Source organism: Paramisgurnus dabryanus, chromosome 1 (assembly GCF_030506205.2).
Source record: "Paramisgurnus dabryanus chromosome 1, PD_genome_1.1, whole genome shotgun sequence".
Taxonomy (NCBI): Eukaryota; Metazoa; Chordata; class Actinopteri; order Cypriniformes; family Cobitidae; genus Paramisgurnus; species Paramisgurnus dabryanus.
In genome coordinates this window covers 67,229,397-67,249,238 of record NC_133337.1, presented here as the reverse complement: position 1 = coordinate 67,249,238, position 19,842 = coordinate 67,229,397, and the positions used below count along the sequence as shown (strand labels likewise).

At 42.4% G+C, this 19,842-nt stretch overlaps 3 protein-coding genes across 3 annotated transcripts in view; 1 reads left to right on the top strand and 2 right to left on the bottom strand.

The window, feature by feature from the left end:
* Positions 1-323: 323 nt before the first annotated feature.
* Positions 324-1,514, top strand: med9 (mediator complex subunit 9). Its single transcript, XM_065257633.2, has 2 exons — positions 324-445; positions 639-1,514. Exons 1-2 carry the CDS (start codon positions 369-371, stop codon positions 856-858), a joined length of 297 nt encoding a protein of 98 aa, XP_065113705.1. The 5' UTR covers positions 324-368; the 3' UTR covers positions 859-1,514.
* Positions 1,515-1,649: 135 nt separating this feature from the next.
* rasd1 (RAS, dexamethasone-induced 1) lies at positions 1,650-3,024 on the bottom strand. Its single transcript, XM_065257632.2, has 2 exons — positions 2,672-3,024; positions 1,650-2,564 (listed from the first exon to the last, which is right to left on the bottom strand). Exons 1-2 carry the CDS (start codon positions 2,940-2,942, stop codon positions 2,038-2,040), a joined length of 798 nt encoding a protein of 265 aa, XP_065113704.2. The 5' UTR covers positions 2,943-3,024; the 3' UTR covers positions 1,650-2,037.
* Positions 3,025-14,724: 11,700 nt separating this feature from the next.
* pemt (phosphatidylethanolamine N-methyltransferase) overlaps positions 14,725-19,842 on the bottom strand; it is an 83,890-nt gene continuing 78,772 nt past the window's right edge. The window contains exons 6-7 of the mRNA XM_065253491.2: positions 19,593-19,667; positions 14,725-17,204 (exon numbers count right to left, since the gene is read on the bottom strand). Of these exons, the coding sequence (XP_065109563.1) occupies positions 17,150-17,204; positions 19,593-19,667 (130 nt within the window). The 3' untranslated portion in view covers positions 14,725-17,149. The remainder of the gene's footprint in view (positions 17,205-19,592; positions 19,668-19,842) is intronic.

Below are 19,842 nucleotides of genomic sequence, written 5' to 3'. Positions count from 1 at the left end.
TAGTACATAAACAAAGAATAAAGAGTGGACTTATCTGCAATGTAGCCTACACAGTCCAGATAATATTTGTGGATTTAGGCCTAAGATGACTTTTGGGAGTTTTTTTGTCTTTGTGGTGTGTGCAACCATTGAACAAAATGAAATTAAATCTGCTCAGTCCAGTTCGCTCAGAAAATTTTAATATAATATAATATAATATAATATAATATAATATAATATAATATAATATAATATAATATAATATAATATAGCCTAATATAATATAATGGATAGATTTTTATCAGCGACAAAAAACGAATGTGTCAGCCAATCACCCTCAAGAAACGCAGACGCATATTGATGACGTACACGTCCTGCGCGGAAACATCATGGCGGCTACTGCACCGGTTGTAGAAGAGCCTGAAGATTATTCCTTTTTACCCATTATTCATGATATTATCAAATGGTGAGAACTAAATGTTACTTATTTTTAATGTGCTAAAGAGAGATCGTGTTAGTCGTAAGAAAAATGTCTACATTTTAGGATGCATTGAATTACGCCGCATACGCTAACTTCAGAACAAAAATGACTTCCATATAGCCTGTTTTGTCACCGTTTGTTTATTATTAACGGTTCGTCTTGATTTACTTGTCAATAGTATGGATAAAGACAGTCCAGACGTACTTCAGGAGCTGAACAAACTGAAGACGAAGATCCAAGAGGCTCGGGAGCAGATTTCAGCTATGCCAGGCATCGACATGAGTCCTGCGCTACAGGATAATAAACTACGGACTCTGAGAGAGCAGGTCCAGACCAAAAATCAGCTCTTGCAGAAATATAAGAGCCTGTGCATGTTTGATATCCCTAAACCCTCATGAGATTGCCTTTTTTTGCAATAAGGAAAGAGACACGGACATTATTTCACTTCGGTCAGCGCTTTTGTGATGGAGTTGTCCCACATGTGAAGGCAGAACTGGTTCAGTGATATATGTACTATATGTTAATATTTTGTATTTTTCACTTTGGACAAATGTTTTGACACGTTATGGTCATTTTAAACTAAAAAATATTTTTTGGATTATTTTATGTTTTACAGCTTGTTTATTAAATTGGCTCTTCTTTTCTAAACAAATGCTTTCACTTAAGCTAAAAAATAAATATTTTATAGTGTGCAAATATGACTTGAGGCGTTAATCCCAACCATAATAAACAAATAAAATAAGGTATTATTATTATTATTATTATAGTGTATATAAGTCAGAGCATTACAGTAGCAGGGCAAAGACCATGGGACATGGGTTCATACCCTGGAGACACAATCTGATTAAAAATGCCCTGTAAGTCGTTTTAAAAGTGTCTACCAAATGGATAAAAAGTAAAAAAAAATAATGTGTATATTATTTTCTACAAAAACTTTCTTCACTAACTGCACACTTGTGGATGTGGGACTGTTCAATATTCATGTATTAATGCTATTGTATTGGGTGTGTGTGACGTTAAATCATTTTGCGCTGCAGGTTGAGAAAAAACAGGAAACGTTATATATTTGACAATTTTATTTCAATTTCTGTTTGATAAATTCAACAATGACAGAAGAATAAATATACATTCAAAATAAAAAAATTGTTCAAAACATTCCAGTTCAATTATTTGTGATCAGGAAAAATGAAAAATGTAAACAACTGACATTGCAACTCATCCCCACGTTCGGCGTCTCCATTCAGCACTCAAAAAATGCAAATGGTCTAATAAAGCACATTTTTAAGCATGGAGTTGAAAAGAGCCTCACAATAATTTAAAGCCACATGACAGAGCGCTCTGACAGAACAAAGTCAATATTCTGTACAGAAGGTCTAGCGAGCAGAACATGCGCTTCCACTTGGCGATGTGAGAGCTCAAGCCGATGACTTTTTTTATGGTTACCGCCGTGCTAGTGCGGTACTTTCAGAGTCCCCGCAGACGGCAATAGGCGTATCAACCGCGCGCACTTCTGCCAGGAGTGCAGCTAAACGGTTGCATCTCATTGTGATCGGACCAGTAATTTTAACAGGTCAGTCTTAGCTGATGATGCACCTTTCCTTATCCTTAGTTTGTCCGCCTCCTATCGCCTTCTCTTTAATGTACATTAAGTCACTGTGCACGCTAGGTCGGCGCGCAAAAGGTGCCACGATGCCGTACGCGTCGCCGTCTTTCGGCTTCTTGTTTCTGAGCGACTTTTTGTGCAGAATGTCACAGTACTGCACGGAAACTTTGCGATGGAGGTCCGGGCTCATTTCGTTTGGCAGTTTAGCTAAGGTGAATAGTCTTTGAAACATCTGGTCGACGTTAGTGTTCCTCTTGGCGGAGATCTCGAAGTACGCGCACTGCTCGTCTCCGGCGATCAGCTGTTCGATCTCCTCTCTCTGAACCTCGCGGTAGAACTCGCGGTCGCCTTTGTTTCCGCAGATGACCAGCGGTACGTCCACGTTCTCCTTTGTCTTGTTTTTAAGGCAGGACTTGGTCTCGTAGATTTGCTGCTTTAGTCGTTGCACCTCATGAAAAGACTCACGGTTGTCCAAACTGAAAACCAGGATGAAAACATCACCTGTAACAGAAAGAAGAACGAATTTATTAAATATCCATTGTACAAAGCAGTGTATTACATTTCAAACCAGTTTAACACATTTGGCGTTTGCAAAGTACAATATTTACCTGTCAGAATAGACAGTCTCCTCATAGCTGGGAAGGGGTGGTTTCCCGAAGTATCCAATATGTCCAGTTGGTACACCTCTCCTTTGATGCTGTAGAGTTTTCTATGAAAGTCTTCAATCGTCGGCGTGTACTGCTCCTCAAAACGTCCGTTCAGAAATCGGGAAACTATTGCGGTCTTGCCAACTTTGGTGGACCCGAGGATGACCATCCTGTAACAGTTTTTCGCCGGGATGTCAAACTCATTCTCTGAGGGACTCATTTTCTTAATCATTGTTTCTGTGCTTCTGAGCCAGAAAGTTCCGTAGAGAAAACAAGAGAAAGCTCTGAATTTGTGCTGGCCAAAAGTGCCTCTGATCATTTCTGGCTGAAGTGCGGTTATTTAAACGCTCAGCGCGCTCCTCCTCCCATGCGCGTCACTGTGATGGAGAAGCGGTGGTACAGTGTAATAACAGGTGCTGAACGTCTGATGCGTCAGTTTGTGTGGATCAGCACTGGCTCTGTGGTACAGCTGACACCAGGACAAACGTACAGAGAGAGAAAGTACTGTCACGTCGTGTAACAAGTTCCTTAAACATAGCATATGCCCGTTAAAACATTAACATGCAAGGGTGTTATTAAGGCGTTAATGATGTACTGAATTACTATTATTATTATTTTTTGTTGTTGTTAATGGTTACGCTTGACCTTAAACCTGGGAACGGAAAGAGAGGCGTCTTGTGCAACATCATTCGTTAGTGTTTACCATGTCCTGAAAGTGGAAGAAAAAACATTACGTTTTATAATGACAGATTTTCACATTTGTGTGTGCGCGCGTGTTTACATCGAGTGGCTTCAGCCCACCTATCACAAAGGTGCTCGACCTCACCACACCACACAGCGGCGTTAGCGTCAGACTGAGTCATTTAAGTCCCATGAAACTGAGTTTTTTTTGCTTTTAGTATAAATATGTTCCTACCTATAAACTAGTGCATTTGCATTTGTAAAATACAAGCATTTAAATCTTACAAGGTATGTCCCGAATCACATAATGCACTATTATATGCCATGTTTGCAGTATAAATAGTAAGTAGATTGTCTCCAATTGTTTACACCACAAAAATGAAGTGTGGAATGTTGGAAAATGTGGGTGCATCTCAAATCAAATACCTAGACACTATTCTACACCATTTTGTAATAGTGTAATTCTCAAAAAAACATGTGAATTTGAATTATCCAGATGCATGCACTCATTCAACCAAATCATGTAATGGACACTTCATGCTTTCAGTGGTCACAGTTTTGCTTACGTAGTGAAAAAGAGGAGGGGCTATCAGGTGGTGCTTGAGCAAAGTTCACCTAAGAAGACGATTAGGTTTCAGTCTGGCATTGACTGAGGTCAAATTGGGTAAAACAGGTAACAGTGACGTCAAAGGTACAATATACAAATTGATTTATTGATAGGCACTATGTTATGCATTGAACAGTTAGGGTTCCATTTGAGACAATGCTATCCTTTTAAAATGTATACACCAGATGGACATTGTGAGAGAACAGTCCATTGTAAGTTTATACAGTAGTGTGTCATTTGGTACACAACATATATGGATACGAGGTCGTGAGGGTGCATTAATAAGCACATACTGAGAAAACCTTTTGATAATTGTTTGTTTACATTAAGCCTGCAGGTAACACATTTAAAATATTTGCTACCTCTTTGTTTATTTTTTTTCTCCAACTGTAATATTTATGCAGAAAATATTTTTTTTATTGTAGTCATCATGAGATATTACACTATAAAAAGCATTGCACACTAAAAATGCGTAATAAAATTTACACTAAAATGTTTTTTTACCAGAAATGAGACCCTTGACTGCCACCTGTAAAAGATTCCTTTATGCATTTCAAAGTTTAGGTTTAAACAACTTAAATTAATAAGTAATTTAACTTTTTTAACTAGTTAGAAGTATTTAATTGTGCATGGATTAACTGGCTCTCGCCATGAATATAGCCATAGATGCTGAAGTGGTGTAAAGCAGGGGTCTCCAATGCAAATGCACATTCTATTAATAGTCTCAATTGTATTTCTTACATATTTTTTATATTGGCTTAACTTGGTTTACATATGTGAACATTTTAAATAATGATGAAACATATGCAAATAAAATAAAATAAATAAGTAAAACAAAGAAGTTTTGAGTAGACTATATCAAAAAGTAGCCCTCCAGATGGTTTTATCCATTGTGGTAGCCCTTGCTCACAAAAAGGTTGGACCGTTGGAGACCCCTGGTGTAAAGAATAAATAGAGGAAGTAAAACTTGATGGATGCTAACTGTATGTGAAAAAATACAGGAATGCTAAAAAAAACACATTCTGAAAAGAAACCACACTGCATTCTGAGTGACCTTTAGGACCATAGAGAATTTCTATTACATTTCAAGCATCTGAAAGATTAAAGATGTTTCAAAAAGCCTTTCTGAATTCGAAATCTGCGGTTCATTACTGGTGACATCACAGAAGCATTTGCCATTATGTTATTCATTCTCACCAAAGAAGGTTGTGCTGTATTTCATTCTTGCAGAAAATTATGATGATTTCAAGTTCTTTTCTGTAGATTGCATATAGTTGCACTTGAGTTGGCCCATTATCTGGGCCATCCTCTTCTGGTTCTGGTGCATGCAGTAACAAAATCTGAAAAGATTAATCGCTCCTTGTGATGTAGTTTCAAGTTTGCACTAGATTTGTTTGTGAAATGAAGTCACATCTGTCATGCTTTTTGTTTTTGAGAATTAAGGACTTTGAGCTTTTTTGTAGTGCAAGAAATGCAACAGCTGTACACAATATTATCAAAATCTTGTCAACAAATTATTTACTTACTTGATCGTGAAAAATACATTGATGTGAAAAAGTATTACCACCTCCAAATTTTTCACAAAAACAAAATCCAAAACTATATGGAGGCCAACACTTTGTCACACCACTAGTGTTGTAAACCAGTATGGAGGGATATGCTTATCTGTTTGGATTGACAATGCAACATACACAGTTTGTGTGCACTCTCAAAAAAGCTAGGTACAAAAGCTGTCACTTGGGCAGCACCCTTTCAACAAGTACACCTGAAGTGTGCCTGTAAGAACCTTAAAAGTAGCCTACGTACATGTATTGGTGTCTCAGAAGTGCATATCAGTACCTAAATGGTGCTTAGGACATTTTCCAAGGGTAGCGTCCAAATGGCAACATTTCTTCTGACAGTGTGAAACTTTGTTTTATTTTTGCAACTTTGCTTGGTGCTGCTACTTTCATGGTGTTGAATGGATACAATTAAGCTTAAACAGTGAACATTATTTATGAGTATTACATTACTGCTGCTATTCTCTATCCACATTGGTGTAATAGACTTAAAATGGGTCAAGTGTCATAAAGCAGATCGAATGGTCTTAATACAGACACTTTAATTGAGTTCAGAATGGCTGCTCCCAGAAATATGAATTGATTTATCCTCCCAAGGACTGAATTAAAGTTAAATGGCACAGGCGCATGAATTGAGGCCTGCTTTTGTCAGCACCATGAGAGAAAGTCCTTAACCCTGCAGTCCGGCACAGTTCATCAAAAATTTAGACCTTTGCTCTGACTTTTCTGCCTGAACCTAAATGTTTTTTTTTTTTTTTGAATGTGTACTGTATGTCAGCTGTTTGTTTAATTTAACCACACAAGAGTGCATTTAAGGACAGGGTAGGTTCAGAGATGGTGTGTGAGGCACAGTGGTTCACATGACGCGCCGAACACATATTTTGACACACACATGACGGGCTAAATACACGTTTTCACAGTTGTGCCCACTGTTTATTAGTCTATAAAAAACAGGGAAACACTTTATAATAAGGTTGCATTAGTAAACATGAGCAAATGCATTAACTAACATGAACAAACAATAAACAGTATAGTTTTTCAGCATTTATTAATTCTTGTTAATGTTAGTTAATGTCAATACAGTTAATCATGTTAGTGCATGATGCATTAATTAATGTTAACGGATACAACGCTTGACTTTATAAATAATTTAGTCGAGGGGCAACCTTCCAATCTCTCTGATGAAGCCAATACTGAAGTGACTTAAACTGCAATTCATCCACTGGCCGCTAGAGGCTGCCTCCCAAAGGGAGTCAATTTTCATAGACCTCCATCCTAAAATGCCCAACTTTACAGCAAAAAAATAATGTTTACAGCCTGGTACTAAAAGTATTTTTGGTCTGTATAGCTAATTTTTCCTGTGAGGGGGGGCAATTTTTTTTGTAACTCATCCGTTTATAATATATCAGGCCTTAAAGTTCTGCTTAATTAAGGGCATGGCCACTTGAGTGACAGGTGAACAGCCACTGCTGTCACTACCGTCGAGCTAGGCAGGCGTGGTTTCAGAAGCCAGCTACTTCAGCTTCACCCACGTCCCACCTCTTTACCCATTTTTGGTTATCTGTGAGTGATGTGCGGTGAGGCAATGCTAAGATGGCGACAGCAGGCACTGCCTACTAAATAAAAGCTCTTCACAAACCTATGGGTGATGTCACGGACATTATGTCCATGTTTTTTTACAGTCTATGGTTTTAGTAAATTGTCGGTGTCCAACCGATGTCCTACCTCCATATTATGTGAATTTTATTTTTTTCATAACTCATAATCAATAAAAAATACAGTGTTATTCTTTTTCTTGAAAAAGAGTGAATTTGGACATACAAGCTTTCGGAAGGAAAGCGACAAAATGCAGAAATTAACATGATATATAATAAAGATTTATAAATGCTGTAGAAGCATTGTTCATTAGTTCATGTTAGCTAATGCATTTACTAATTGTTAACCAATACAACCTTTTGTAAAGTTTTACCGAAAACAGAAAATGCTCACCCAAAAAATAAAACTTTAAATTAAAAACTAAAATAAAAAAATACACTTGTTGTTTGATATTTTACAGTTTTTTAAAAATAAAATGTATTTAAAAAAAAAAAACTTTAAATAATGGTGCAGAAAACAGCAGCCATAATCTCACGGGAGTTTCTTACGTAGCGAATCATACAAAAATGTACGATTATCATTAAAAAGCAAAAATTAAACCCCATCCCTAACCCAGATGTCACATGCAGTGACAAAAGCAAATCGTACAAAAACTTACAAATGTGGTTATATGAACTCAAACGAATGAGCCATCTCATAATATACACTGTAAAAAGTGAAAGTGAATTAACTAAAAAATATTTAAATTGGTTACACCTAAAATAAAAGTTTTTTCAACTTCAATATTATTCTCACTTTAAGGGGAAAACAATTTAAGTTGAAAAAACAAAAATTATTTGTTTGGGTGTTACCAATTCAAGTCTTTTTCTAAGTAGTTTCAACTTTCACTTTTTACAAATTGCAAAGAAATGCATTGAAAACAATAATGTTTTGCATTAACAGTCTCTTCTGTGCTGAATGATCAAAATGACAGATCAGGAGAAAAGTTATGATAACACTTCTACCGTATCTTCTTCTACTGTGATAAGAGTACAATGTAAAATTCTAAGTAGTAGTGACATGAATAACAAATACAAGTCAATACAAACAGGTTTGACAGGTAGGCCAGTACATAACAATAAAGAGAAATATTATTACATGTAAAGGGAAATGTTATGATATCATAAAATTATCTTTTTCCACAACATAGAATAACAAATTCAGAGTAATTTGCTAAGAAACGTCTCGGTTACGTATGTAACCCTCGTTCCCTGAAGGAAGGGAACGGAGACGTCACGTCGTGACCGACGAATTGGGAACCGCTCCGCGGGTGACCTATCTACTTCGAGAAACTATAAAAACGCCAATGAACTTGGCATGCAGGTATTTGCATAATGCCGGCGCCGCCCCGCCAGGTGCGTATATAAGCCGCAGGTGCACAATACCAAATTAGCTATATTATTGCTGAGAAGCCGAGCAACAGTGCCCGGCCTGAAAAACAGCAATGGAACAGCAAACTGTGGCGACGGGACGTGACGTCTCCGTTCCCTTCCTTCAGGGAACGAGGGTTACATACGTAACCGAGACGTTCCCTTTCAGTCGGTCACTACGACGTCACGTCGTGACCGACGAATTGGGAATCCCTACCAAAACGCCACTGCAGCTGAACCCTTCCAGTGTCTGTAAAAGCCCTCCGCCCTCCACATAGGGGGCGGAACCTAAGGCGAAATGCAGAAGGCCGGTCACTACCTGTTCCTTAACCCACGATAGTGAAGCAGCGAACTGGGGAAGCGTCTAAACTGAGCGGAGCTAGAACACTGCGGAAGCCATCCCCTAAGAAGGTTGAATGGATGACATAAAAATATGAAACAACCGATAGGTTGCTCATAAAAAGTCTCTGAACAAAACATAGTATGCAGAGAGATGCAGAGCAGGCTCTGCTAAGGAAAACGTGGAGGATTAGTACCCCACGGAGTATACACACAAATGAACCCCACGTAGGGGACAAATGTGGACGCCTAGCCTACACAGGTTTACAGAGAATACATCAGTGATAGGTTGACAGCGGATGCTCCGCAACACCAGCTATCAGGGCGGTGGAGGAGAGGCAAAAACAGTTTTTTTGACGTTTTTGCCCCATTGGCCTTCCATATTGGTGCAGATGTGCAGCACCAAAATAGAGGCTCCAAGCCGACACACGAGCCGACCCTCGGCATTCTTAACTAGTTAGTAGAAAGAACCCGAGTGGAAACCGGTTCGACACGAACACTATAGAATCTTGTGAACGTATTAGGTGTCGCCCAGCCTGCAGCTCTACAAATATCTGTTAGCGAGGAACCGCGAGCCAGTGCCCAAGATGATGCCACACTGCGTGTAGAGTGGGCACGTAAATTAAACGGACAAGGCACATTCTGCTTTTGATATGCAAGGGCTATAGTATCCACAATCCAATGGGACATCCTCTGCTTGGTGACAGCTTTTCCTTTCTGCTGACCACCGTAACAAACAAAGAGCTGATCTGAGGTCCTAAAGCTTTGCGTCCTGTCTATATACACACGTAGTGCACGAACAGGGCATAACAAAGCCGTGGCTGGGTCTGCCTCCTCCAAAGGCAGCGCTTGGAGGTTCACCACTTGATCTCTGAAAGGAGTGGTGGGAACTTTGGGCACAAAGCCGGGCCGGGGTCTCAGTGTTACGCTGGATGCAGCCGGCCCGAACTGAAGGCACGATTCGTCGACCGAAAATGCATGAATATCCCCTATCCTCTTAACAGAAGCCAAAGCAAGGAGAGTTAATGTTTTCATAGTAAGAAATTTAACACTCACACTATGCAGAGGCTCAAACGGGGCTTCCTGGAGTGATTTCAGCACCAAGGACAGGTCCCACGGAGGAATAGAGGGAGGACGCGAAGGATTCAGTCTTCGAGCGCCTCTAAGAAATCTAATGACCAGGTCGTGCTGACCCACTGTTCTACCGTTTACGGGTGAATGGTGAGCTGATATCGCAGCGATATCGACCTTAATAGTGGATGGTGACAGCCTATTCTCCAAACGGCGCTGGAGATATAAAAGCACAACACTAATCGGGCATTCTCGGGGGTTTTCACTTTGGGAAGAACACCAGTCGACAAACAGGTTCCATTTAAGCGCGTAAGCCTGTCTCGTAGACGGCGCTCGCGCTGCAGCAATAGTGTTAGATACCTCTTGCGGTAAATCACTCAAATCCTCCGTGCCCCGTCCAGAGACCACACATGGAGGTTCCACAGGTCGGGGCGCGGGTGCCATAATGTGCCCTCTTGTTGAGAAAGAAGGTCCTTCCTCAGGGGAATCTTCCAAGGAGGGGCTGTCGCGAGGAGAGAGAGTTCTGGAAACCAACTCCTGGTTGTCCAATACGGTGCCACCAACAGCACGCTCTCCTCGTCCTCCCGGATTTTGCATAGGGTTTGCGCAATGAGGCTCACCGGAGGGAACGCGTATTTGCGCATGTTTCGCGGCCAGCTGTGTGCCAATGCATCCACGCCGAGCGAGTCGTCGGCTAGTTAATAGAACAGGCGACAATGGGTCGTCTCTGGGGAAGCAAACAGATCTATCTGCGCTTTGCCGAAACGTCTCCAAATCTGCTGAACCGCAATGGGGTGGAGTCGCCATTCGCCGGGACGCGCAGCCCGAGAGAGCGCATCCGCCTCTACATTGAGCGCGCCCGGGATGTAAATGGCACGAAGAGACCTCAAATTCTTCTGACTCCAAGTGAGGAGATGACGGGCGAGATGCGACAGGTGACGCGAGCGTAAACCGCCTTGACGATTGATGTACGCCACGGTCGCAGTGTTGTCTGTGCGAACTAATACATCTTTGCCCTGTAACTCGTTGCTGAAACGGACGAGCGCAAGATATACAGCCCACATTTCTCGGCAATTTATGTGCCAATGCAGCTGGGGTGCCGTCCAGACCCCCGAAGCCGCAAGCCCATCGTACGTGGCCCCCCACCCCGTGTCCGAAGCATCTGTGCATACTATTGCATGCCTGGAGACCTGTCTCAGAGGCACACCGGCTCGGAGAAACGCACGGTCTGACCACGGAGTGAAAGTGCGACGACACGCAGGTGTAATGATAACACGGTGAATGCCGCGCAGCCACGCTCTCCTCGGGACTCGATCGTGAAGCCAATGCTGAAGCGGTCGCATATGAAGCAGTCCGAGCGGAGTTACAGCTGCGGCTGCTGCCATATGCCCCAGGAGCTTCTGAAATTGTTTCAGCGGGACCGCGCTCTTGCTCTTGAATGTATTCAGGCAAGTCAGAATCGACTGTACACGCGCTTCTGTTAGACGAGCTGTCAAATCGATCGAGTCCAGTTCCATCCCGAGAAAAGAGATTCTCTGCACGGGGCAAAGCTTGCTCTTTTCCCAGTTGACCCGAAGACCCAAACGAGCGAGGTGTTTTAGAGTTAAATCTCTGTGATCGCACAGCGTCTGACGTGTTTGAGCTATTATGAGCCAATCGTCTAAATACGCGAGAATGCGCACACCTTTCTCTCTCAGGGGTTTTAAAGCCCCCTCCACTACTTTGGTGAATACACGGGGAGACAGAGAGAGCCCGAATGGGAGGACTTTGTACTGGTATGCTCGCCCCTCGAACGCAAAGCGGAGAAACGGCCTGTGCCGGGGGAGAATCGATACGTGGAAGTACGCGTCCTTCAGGTCGATGGATGCGAACCAATCGTTTGGACGAATGCATGGAAATATGCGCTTGGGCGTCAGCATCTTGAACGGCATTCTGTGAAGTGCACGGTTCAGCGAACGCAGGTCCAGGATCGGTCGCAAGCCGCCGCTTTTCTTGGGTACAATAAAGTAAGGGCTGTAAAACCCCGACCTCATCTCGGCTGGAGGGACCGGCTCGATCGCGTCTTTCGCCAATAAGACAGCGATCTCCGCACGGAGGACGTGCGCATCGGCAGCTCTCACCGTAGTGAAACGAACGCCGGAGAATTTGGGGGGACGCCGGGCAAATTGGATCGCATAGCCGAGACGAATCGTGCGTAAAAGCCAACGCGACGGGCTGGGAAGCTGTTCCCACGCCCCCAGACACCGTGCGAGAGGGACTAAAGGCACGATCGGTGTACCCGCGGCGGGCGCAACGGAGGTGATCGCCGGTGTGTGCGTATTGGCCGCACCGACAGCAGTGTTGTGCATGATAACACTCACCTGAGTCCGCTGCTGGGTGGGTGAGTAAGGGAGGCTCTGCTGAAGACACCTCACGCCACTCGATGCACCCTCTGGCGAAGGGGGAGGAAGATGATGGGTTATGAGCCCATGATTGTCTTCTCTCCCCTGAGAAGACAGAGAGCGCGGAGGGGTTATGAGCCCGTGCGTTGCTCTCGTACTCCTCTGATGAGTCGGAGAACGAGGGGGGGTTATGAGCCCGCTCGTGTCTCCGGCGCTCATCTGAAGACCTAGAGATGGAAGTGGAATTCGCTCTTTTTGTGGAATTGTGGGTGCCGACTGAAAAGTCGGCGGAACAGAAAAATGAAACAAAAGATTCCCCAACCGGCCCTCCTCCGGTGGGGGGAGTGGTGCCTTCACCATCTCCCGAAGAGCGATCCCCTCCATCTCTAGGTCGCCCGTCTCAGGGCCGCTTCGAATTTCTTTTTCCACCCTTTGAAGCGGGCTGAGCGGGCTGCTGACGACCGGTTCCTCGCTTCTTAGAAGAGCCCCGGGGAGGAACGGAGGCGGCCGCCGCAGGACGCCCTCGGCGAGGAGCAGGCTGAGGTGCCGACGTGGACGGGGCAGGCGCAGGACGCTTCCGACGTGGCATGATCTGAGCGATGGCCTCAGTCTGCTTCTTGGCCGCGGAGAATTGCTGGGCAAACTCCTCGACCGTCTCGCCGAACAGGCCGGCCTGGGAAACCGGAGCATTCAGGAGCCGGGTTTTGTCAGCATCCTTCATGTCCGCCAGGCACAGCCAGAGATGGCGTTCCTGGACCACCAGGGTGGACATCGCACGACCGACGGCACGTGCGGTGACCTTGGTCGCACGAAGCGCCAGGTCAGTAGCCGCACGGAGCTCGGAGAACTCCGCCGAATCGTGACCCCCCGCGTGCAGGTCCCTCAGAGCCTTAGCCTGGTGAACCTGCAGCAATGCCATGGCATGCAGGGCTGAAGCTGCCTCCCCACAGGCTTTGTAAGCAGCGCCGGTTAGAGCGGACGAATGCTTACAGGCCCGTGAGGGGAGAGTAGGCTGGTCCCGCCAGGAGGAAGCGACACCGGCCGGACACAACTGCATCGCGACCGGCCGCTCCACTGACGGGATACCAGTGTACCCCCTGGCATCTCCACCCTCGAGGGAGGTGAGAGGTGAAGGCTGAAACGGCCGGTTCCGGGAGGAAAACGGGGTTTTCCACGACCGCGTCAGCTCTTCATGGACCTCGGGGAAGAAAGGCACCGGGGGCGAGGGCTGGGAAGCCCTGGCACCCCCGAAGTACCAATCGTCGAGGCGGGACGGTTCGGGTGGGGGAGGTTCAGTCCACTCCAAGCCGACCGCCGCCGCCGCCCGAGCGAGCATGGCTGCCATCTCGGGGTCGAACGCAGGGCCCGCAACCCTTCCCGAAGGAGGGAGTGGGTCTGGATCGGCGTCCGAGATTGACAGCCCCCCCTCCGATGCTACGGTGGACAAAGTCTCCGGTGGAGGCTCGACAGAGCGCGAGGACACCGTAGAACACGGGCCACTCGTCTCCATCGGGACCTCCGCTGGCAACGGATCAGGGCGCTGGGAGCCACTGGACGAACCAGCAGACCGACCCAGCACCGTTATACGGAGATCATCCTTCGCAAGCCTAGCAACTGCGCTCTTAGCAGTACCAGGCTTGGAAGGCGGGGGCCGTTCCCGGAGAAACGACACCCGTCTCCGCAAATCCGCCATAGTCATGCCCTCGCAGATGGAGCATGAACTATCACGCAACGCTGCCTCAGCGTGCTGGAGCCCCAGACACGAAACACAGCGCTCGTGGCCATCCCGGGGAGCGATGAACACACCGCATCCAGAAACGGAGCACGGGCGGAATGCCATCTTTAAAAAGACGCACCCAACCGTGACACGAATGAGTGGCTGTCTTTAAAAAGACACAAAGCTCAAACGTGCTGCTCTTTTAGGGAAATCACTCTTTTGTGCGAGCTGGTGAAACACACAGGGAGAGGCAAACGCACTCACTCGAACTCAAGTCCTAAATTAAAGAGACAGAGAGAGAGAGAAGGGTGGAGAAAACACTGCGAGCCTCCGCTGAGGTGTCTTTGCCCAACCAGCTTCAGCAAGCTGAGATTTTTCTTTTCCCTCTTTAGAGACAGGATCTACGAAGATCAGTTTAAACAGCTTCTCGAGAGCAGATGTCTGCCGGCTTCGAAGCAATAAAGCTAATTTGGTATTGTGCACCTGCGGCTTATATACGCACCTGGCGGGGCGGCGCCGGCATTATGCAAATACCTGCATGCCAAGTTCATTGGCGTTTTTATAGTTTCTCGAAGTAGATAGGTCACCCGCGGAGCGGTTCCCAATTCGTCGGTCACGACGTGACGTCGTAGTGACCGACTGAAAGGGAACTTATATGTTATGTGCAAACAGATGAAATTGCGTATTCAAATTGATTACAGTTTTGAAAACAAAGTCTAGCCTTGTCTTATTGCACAATGTCTGCATGTGTAATACATCATTTCAGGAAAGACTTTCAATCGAAGCTACGTTAGGGTTCAAGAAAGAATGTCAGATTGATCAGCTCTGGTGACGGGTCATATGAGTGTCTCGTGACCACATCAAATAACAACAGACTGTCCATGAGATAAAGCTTTGAGAAACATAGTCTGTAACTTTGAGTGATCAAAAGGGTCAGGGTTCAACTTGTTAGCATTTTCCCGGTACTGTTACTACATCATTCTTACTACACCTTACATACACAGTTTTGTGCAGGCATAGATATTGCAAGTATTTTATTATGTTATGTAAATGATAATGTATAGGCAGCCGGTTGTTATCACAGAAATAAGCCCTGACAGTGTGATCAGGACCCGGCAAGCAGAGGGTCTTGTATCACACAAAGGGAATATTTTGTGACAACAACTGGCTGCCTATACATTGTCCTGCTTATCATGTGGTTATTTACCTCATAAGTAAGGTAAGAAACATTAAATATTGATTTGAAATACATCTTTTAAATGAATGCAGACCATCTGCAAGGAAAATCCATTCAGTTTTAAGATAAAACATTTAAATGTTACAAACACACTATTTGGTTGAATCATTTGTAAATATAATGTCATATATGTTATTAAAATACATATGTATATTTCATTTTTGTGTAATATTAACCTGTAGCTATCAAAATGATTTGCAGAATCTGGGTTACTACAGTATAAATGAATAAACACACATGTAAATGCATAAATAAATACATGTAAATAAGAAATGTATCATTACAAAAACAGTCAAATAAAAGCATTTATGTATTTATTTAGCTATGCATTTCTATGGGTATTTATTTATGCATACATTTACTTATTCATTCATATAAAATTCCAGTGTACCGTCGGAGGGACATTGCATTATTTGACAGAAAACGTAAAAAAAATACAACAACTCAAAAACAAAACGCTAAACATGTCACATATCTTTAGAAAGCTGAAAATCTTGTGATTCGAATTATGTAAACTGTTTTAAGATACAATCAACACAGCAGGTATAATTTGTGTCCTTTATAGACATTTTTAAGCCTTTTTTAGGAATGCTAAGGGGGTTTTACACTTAAGTCATTTCTTTTTCTCCATAGTTCCCTGGGTTTGAACCCATGACCTTTAGCGCTGCTAATGCAGTGCTCTATGCATATCCACTGAGCTATGCACAAGCACATGTAGATGTTTTTATCAACATCCACTTTCAAAAGTGTCAGAAGGAGGCCTTGTGATGCTACCAAGTAATTACAATTGTCAGCATATCAGGACGCCACTTTCCTGAGGCATCGGTCTTATTGGTCACAGAAAATAAAAGAGAGAAAAGAGAAAGAATTATTGTTTTTTAACACTATGATTTTTAGGCTGTTAACAGCAACAAATGTTAAATATCTGTACTCTTCCAAATCTTTTTTGGGGGGCAATGGATGTCAATATTAAGTTATGTGTGATTCTGTTTAGTGTTTAGTTTACTTCACTCCTACTGCATTTACAAATTATACAACATTTTTTATACATTTTTATATACATGATATACTTTATAAAAGGTATCAATGTAATATGTAAAAACATATTTAATAAAGACACATTTGATTATATTTAAGAAGAAACATTTGGTAATTTGGGTTGTTCAAGGGTGCACTATGAGATATACGCCACAAGAGCCTGTAAGAGATTAACAGAGATTTGCATAATTCAGGATTAGAATCCATCCATTTATTTTATATTTCGGAGGAAACAAAGGAGAGGGAGAGAACCTACTGTACTGAAGAAAAACAAACCCAAAAATGTCGTCATATTCAGTCTCATCACATTACAACAAATGAACCCTTAACGAACTGAATTCAGTAAGGATGAATGTAAGGAATGTATTAAGAACACAACAAAAACTTAAATAAATCTTTACAGTTATGACATCATATCGAACATAGCAACTTACAGATAACGAACAAATGAGAAAAAGCTAAGTATGTGATTCCTAAAATGAAAGATTGACAACAATTAGGGTCTTCTTTTCATTTAAAAACGTATAATAGTGTATTCAAATTTTTATATGTCTGTAAATTATTTATTTTAATCGATTTCTTTAAGCTGTGCTTTATCCTTTCAGTCATTCCTCGTATGCCAATAAGACACCCAGCACAGGGTGACAGAGTTCACAGTGTCTTAAATAGTTACAGCTACATCAGTGTTTACATCGGAAGTTCATGAACATCCCTCGTTTCCATCCACTCTTCTCCATATGGTTGTCTGAACGTGAGCATAAAGTGTCAGCACATGTGATGTGTATTTACAATCACGTTTCATCTCTATTTGTGCTTGCACCGCTGGCTCCTCTGCCGATAGATCTCCTCAGTGAATGGTCTGCAAATATAAAGTAAGCACACACACATGAAGAGATAAGGCACAAGAGGTTGAAGGACTATTTAAACAGCACAGGTTTAACTGCAGGTTTTCTTGTAAAATTCATTGTTATGTATGCACAAATATCTGATTCCTGCAAAGACAATCTGAGACAGTATAATCTTTACCCACATTAGTGCTACAACACGCTAACAAACACATTAACCTAAATTTTGGGGTTAGGAAGAACCAATAACTATAATAACCAAATATTTTTCTTTGAGCATCAAGCAGTGTAATTGTCCACGTTTGTGTACAACAGGTTCCAGTTACACAGAATGAAGTATTATGGTGCAAACAACTAAATAATTTGATGTCCAAGATATCCAGGTCTTAGGAGGTTAAAAAAGCTTTTGGGTAAAATTTACCAGTCAAGTCAGCGGCTCTGGGTGGGGCTTCATCAGTGTGATGTCACATTGACAAGAGAATCAAAACAGCATGTCTAACGAGACTGCTTTGGTTTAATGGGGATTAAGCCCGGGACACATTGCACGACTGTTGGCTGTCCCAGACATAAGATTACCATCGTGAAACAATTGTGAGGATTTCTGGTTATAATTGCTGGTCCTCTATCATACAGTGAAAGGGTCTTGCGTCTTGCGTCCAAAGATAGCCTACGTTAGTTTTCTGACAGTGTCAGAAATTCAGCATGATCAACGCACAGTGTGTTTGCTGCTACGACCTGCGTACCTGTTGTATTTGTTTACCAGTAGCGCATGCTAATGATGCTATGCTAACGTGTGTTGCAGCCGTCAAAGCCTCCGATTCAATATGTGTTATCATGGTACAGTCTACATGCTTGTCGTACCCAAGTTTAAATGATCCATGTCGTAGTGTTATAAGGTAATGATCTTATATGATGCCAAAAATTGTGCAGGTATATTAGTGAATATTTTTTTTAAAGTAGGGTGGTTGTACGTTCAAACACTAACAACACACATTTATGTCCAAACATCCTGTAATAGTGGATTTTGCTAAATATGTGCCATTTTAAAGGAATAGTTCACCCACAAATGAGAAAACTGCATCAAAGCCATCTTAGGTGTATATAACTTATTTTCTGCAGCTGTATGCATTTAAAGTTATATTATACAATAATGTGCATCTTCCTAGTTCACTGCAATACATCTAAAAATACAAATAAACTTCAAAATGATAAAATGCTTTTTGGTTGTGTACAAAAAACACTGTCCTAGTTTCTTCATTAACTCATAATGAGCATTTGACCCTATCTGTAAAATTAGGAACATCATGTTTGATTTCACTCATTGATTTTAATCTTTGACATGATCTTACTCAGTGAATATTAAAAATATCTAGGTTATTTTTCACACAATGTTCTTTACATAATGTGGGATGAATTTATGTAGAAAACAGTAAATGACAAAGAAGACTAACTGAGATTTCACAGACATGATAACATATTTCATACCAAAAAACTTTTAGCTTACTGCTAAGTTGCTGCTCGAGGATTTATTTAATTCATAAATTACTATTTCACATCAGGTTGGCCTATGAATTGACGTCATGAATTGTGTTGAAGACGTGATGTTTCAAAGTTTAGCAGAAACCATGGGCATTAATATGAAATGTGTGGATACAAATTAACCCATTCATCAGACACAGAAAGACCTTTTATTTCAGTCCAAAACGACAGAGCTAAATCTCGACGAGGTGTTGACGCTCTGTGTTTGTGTGGGAGATAATTTTTCCTATCAGACAGCTCTCTATCATCATGAGTGTGCAGACAGGACAGACTGTTAATCAGCTGTTGTCTGTGCTGATGTTGTTTTTGTTTTCGTGCTATTAAAGTTCAGCACACTGATGATCTATGGTAACCATAGCAACATTACAGTGTGTAGGTGTGTGTGTATGTGTGTGTGTATGTATGTGTGTGTGTGTGTGTGTGTGTGTGTGTGTGTGTGTGTGTGTGTGTGTGTGTGTGTGTGCGTGATTTAGCCCTGCATTTATTGCTGTCTCTATGGAGGAAAGTTAGCAGCTTTTCTGTTTAACCTTTCATTGCAGAAGAGGTGTTGAGATGGCTGACCTTAACTTGTATTTTTTTACTTTTAGCCAAGAGCTTCTCTCAAAACTGATTATTTTATGATCACATAGTAGCTGCTGGCACATCTTTACACTGTGACATGAGAGCTTTGACTGGAGTTAACACAGAAAATTCAGGTAGCATTTTTTACACTCCTGTTCTACATGTATGTACTACCAGGTTCTTATCAGCCCTTAACCTAACCCACATTTAATACATGTAATACTTTTGTTGGGTAAGAACGATGTAAGGAATTTTTTTTATTGTATAATCTTTTGATTATTATACAAAATGTATACACTTACCCCTCATATGCAATAGCTATCCAGTAAGACAAACCAACCACTGCAGTCAGGACCAACCCTACAGGACTGGCATTCCTACGGCACATGCAAAGAAACAGACATTTACAAACACAGAAGTCCAAAAAATTAAAGGAATAAAAATACCTTTACAAAGCAGTGGTGTCGCTGTTTTACCCTTTGCCATTTTAAGAAACTCAGAAGAAAAAGTAATTTCCTCTTTAACTGGCAAGTTAGCTTTGTGCATACACAC

Excerpts from the sequence above, each read along its gene's own strand:
- rasd1 (XM_065257632.2), bottom strand. The coding sequence starts at position 2,942 with ATGATTAAGAAAATGAGTCCCTCAGAGAATGAGTTTGACATCCCGGCG. Across the intron at positions 2,565-2,671 it reads GAGACTGTCTATTCTGACAG|GTGATGTTTTCATCCTGGTT; the intron begins GTAAATATTGTA and ends TTTCTGTTACAG.
- med9 (XM_065257633.2), top strand. The coding sequence starts at position 369 with ATGGCGGCTACTGCACCGGTTGTAGAAGAGCCTGAAGATTATTCCTTT. Across the intron at positions 446-638 it reads ATTCATGATATTATCAAATG|TATGGATAAAGACAGTCCAG; the intron begins GTGAGAACTAAA and ends ACTTGTCAATAG.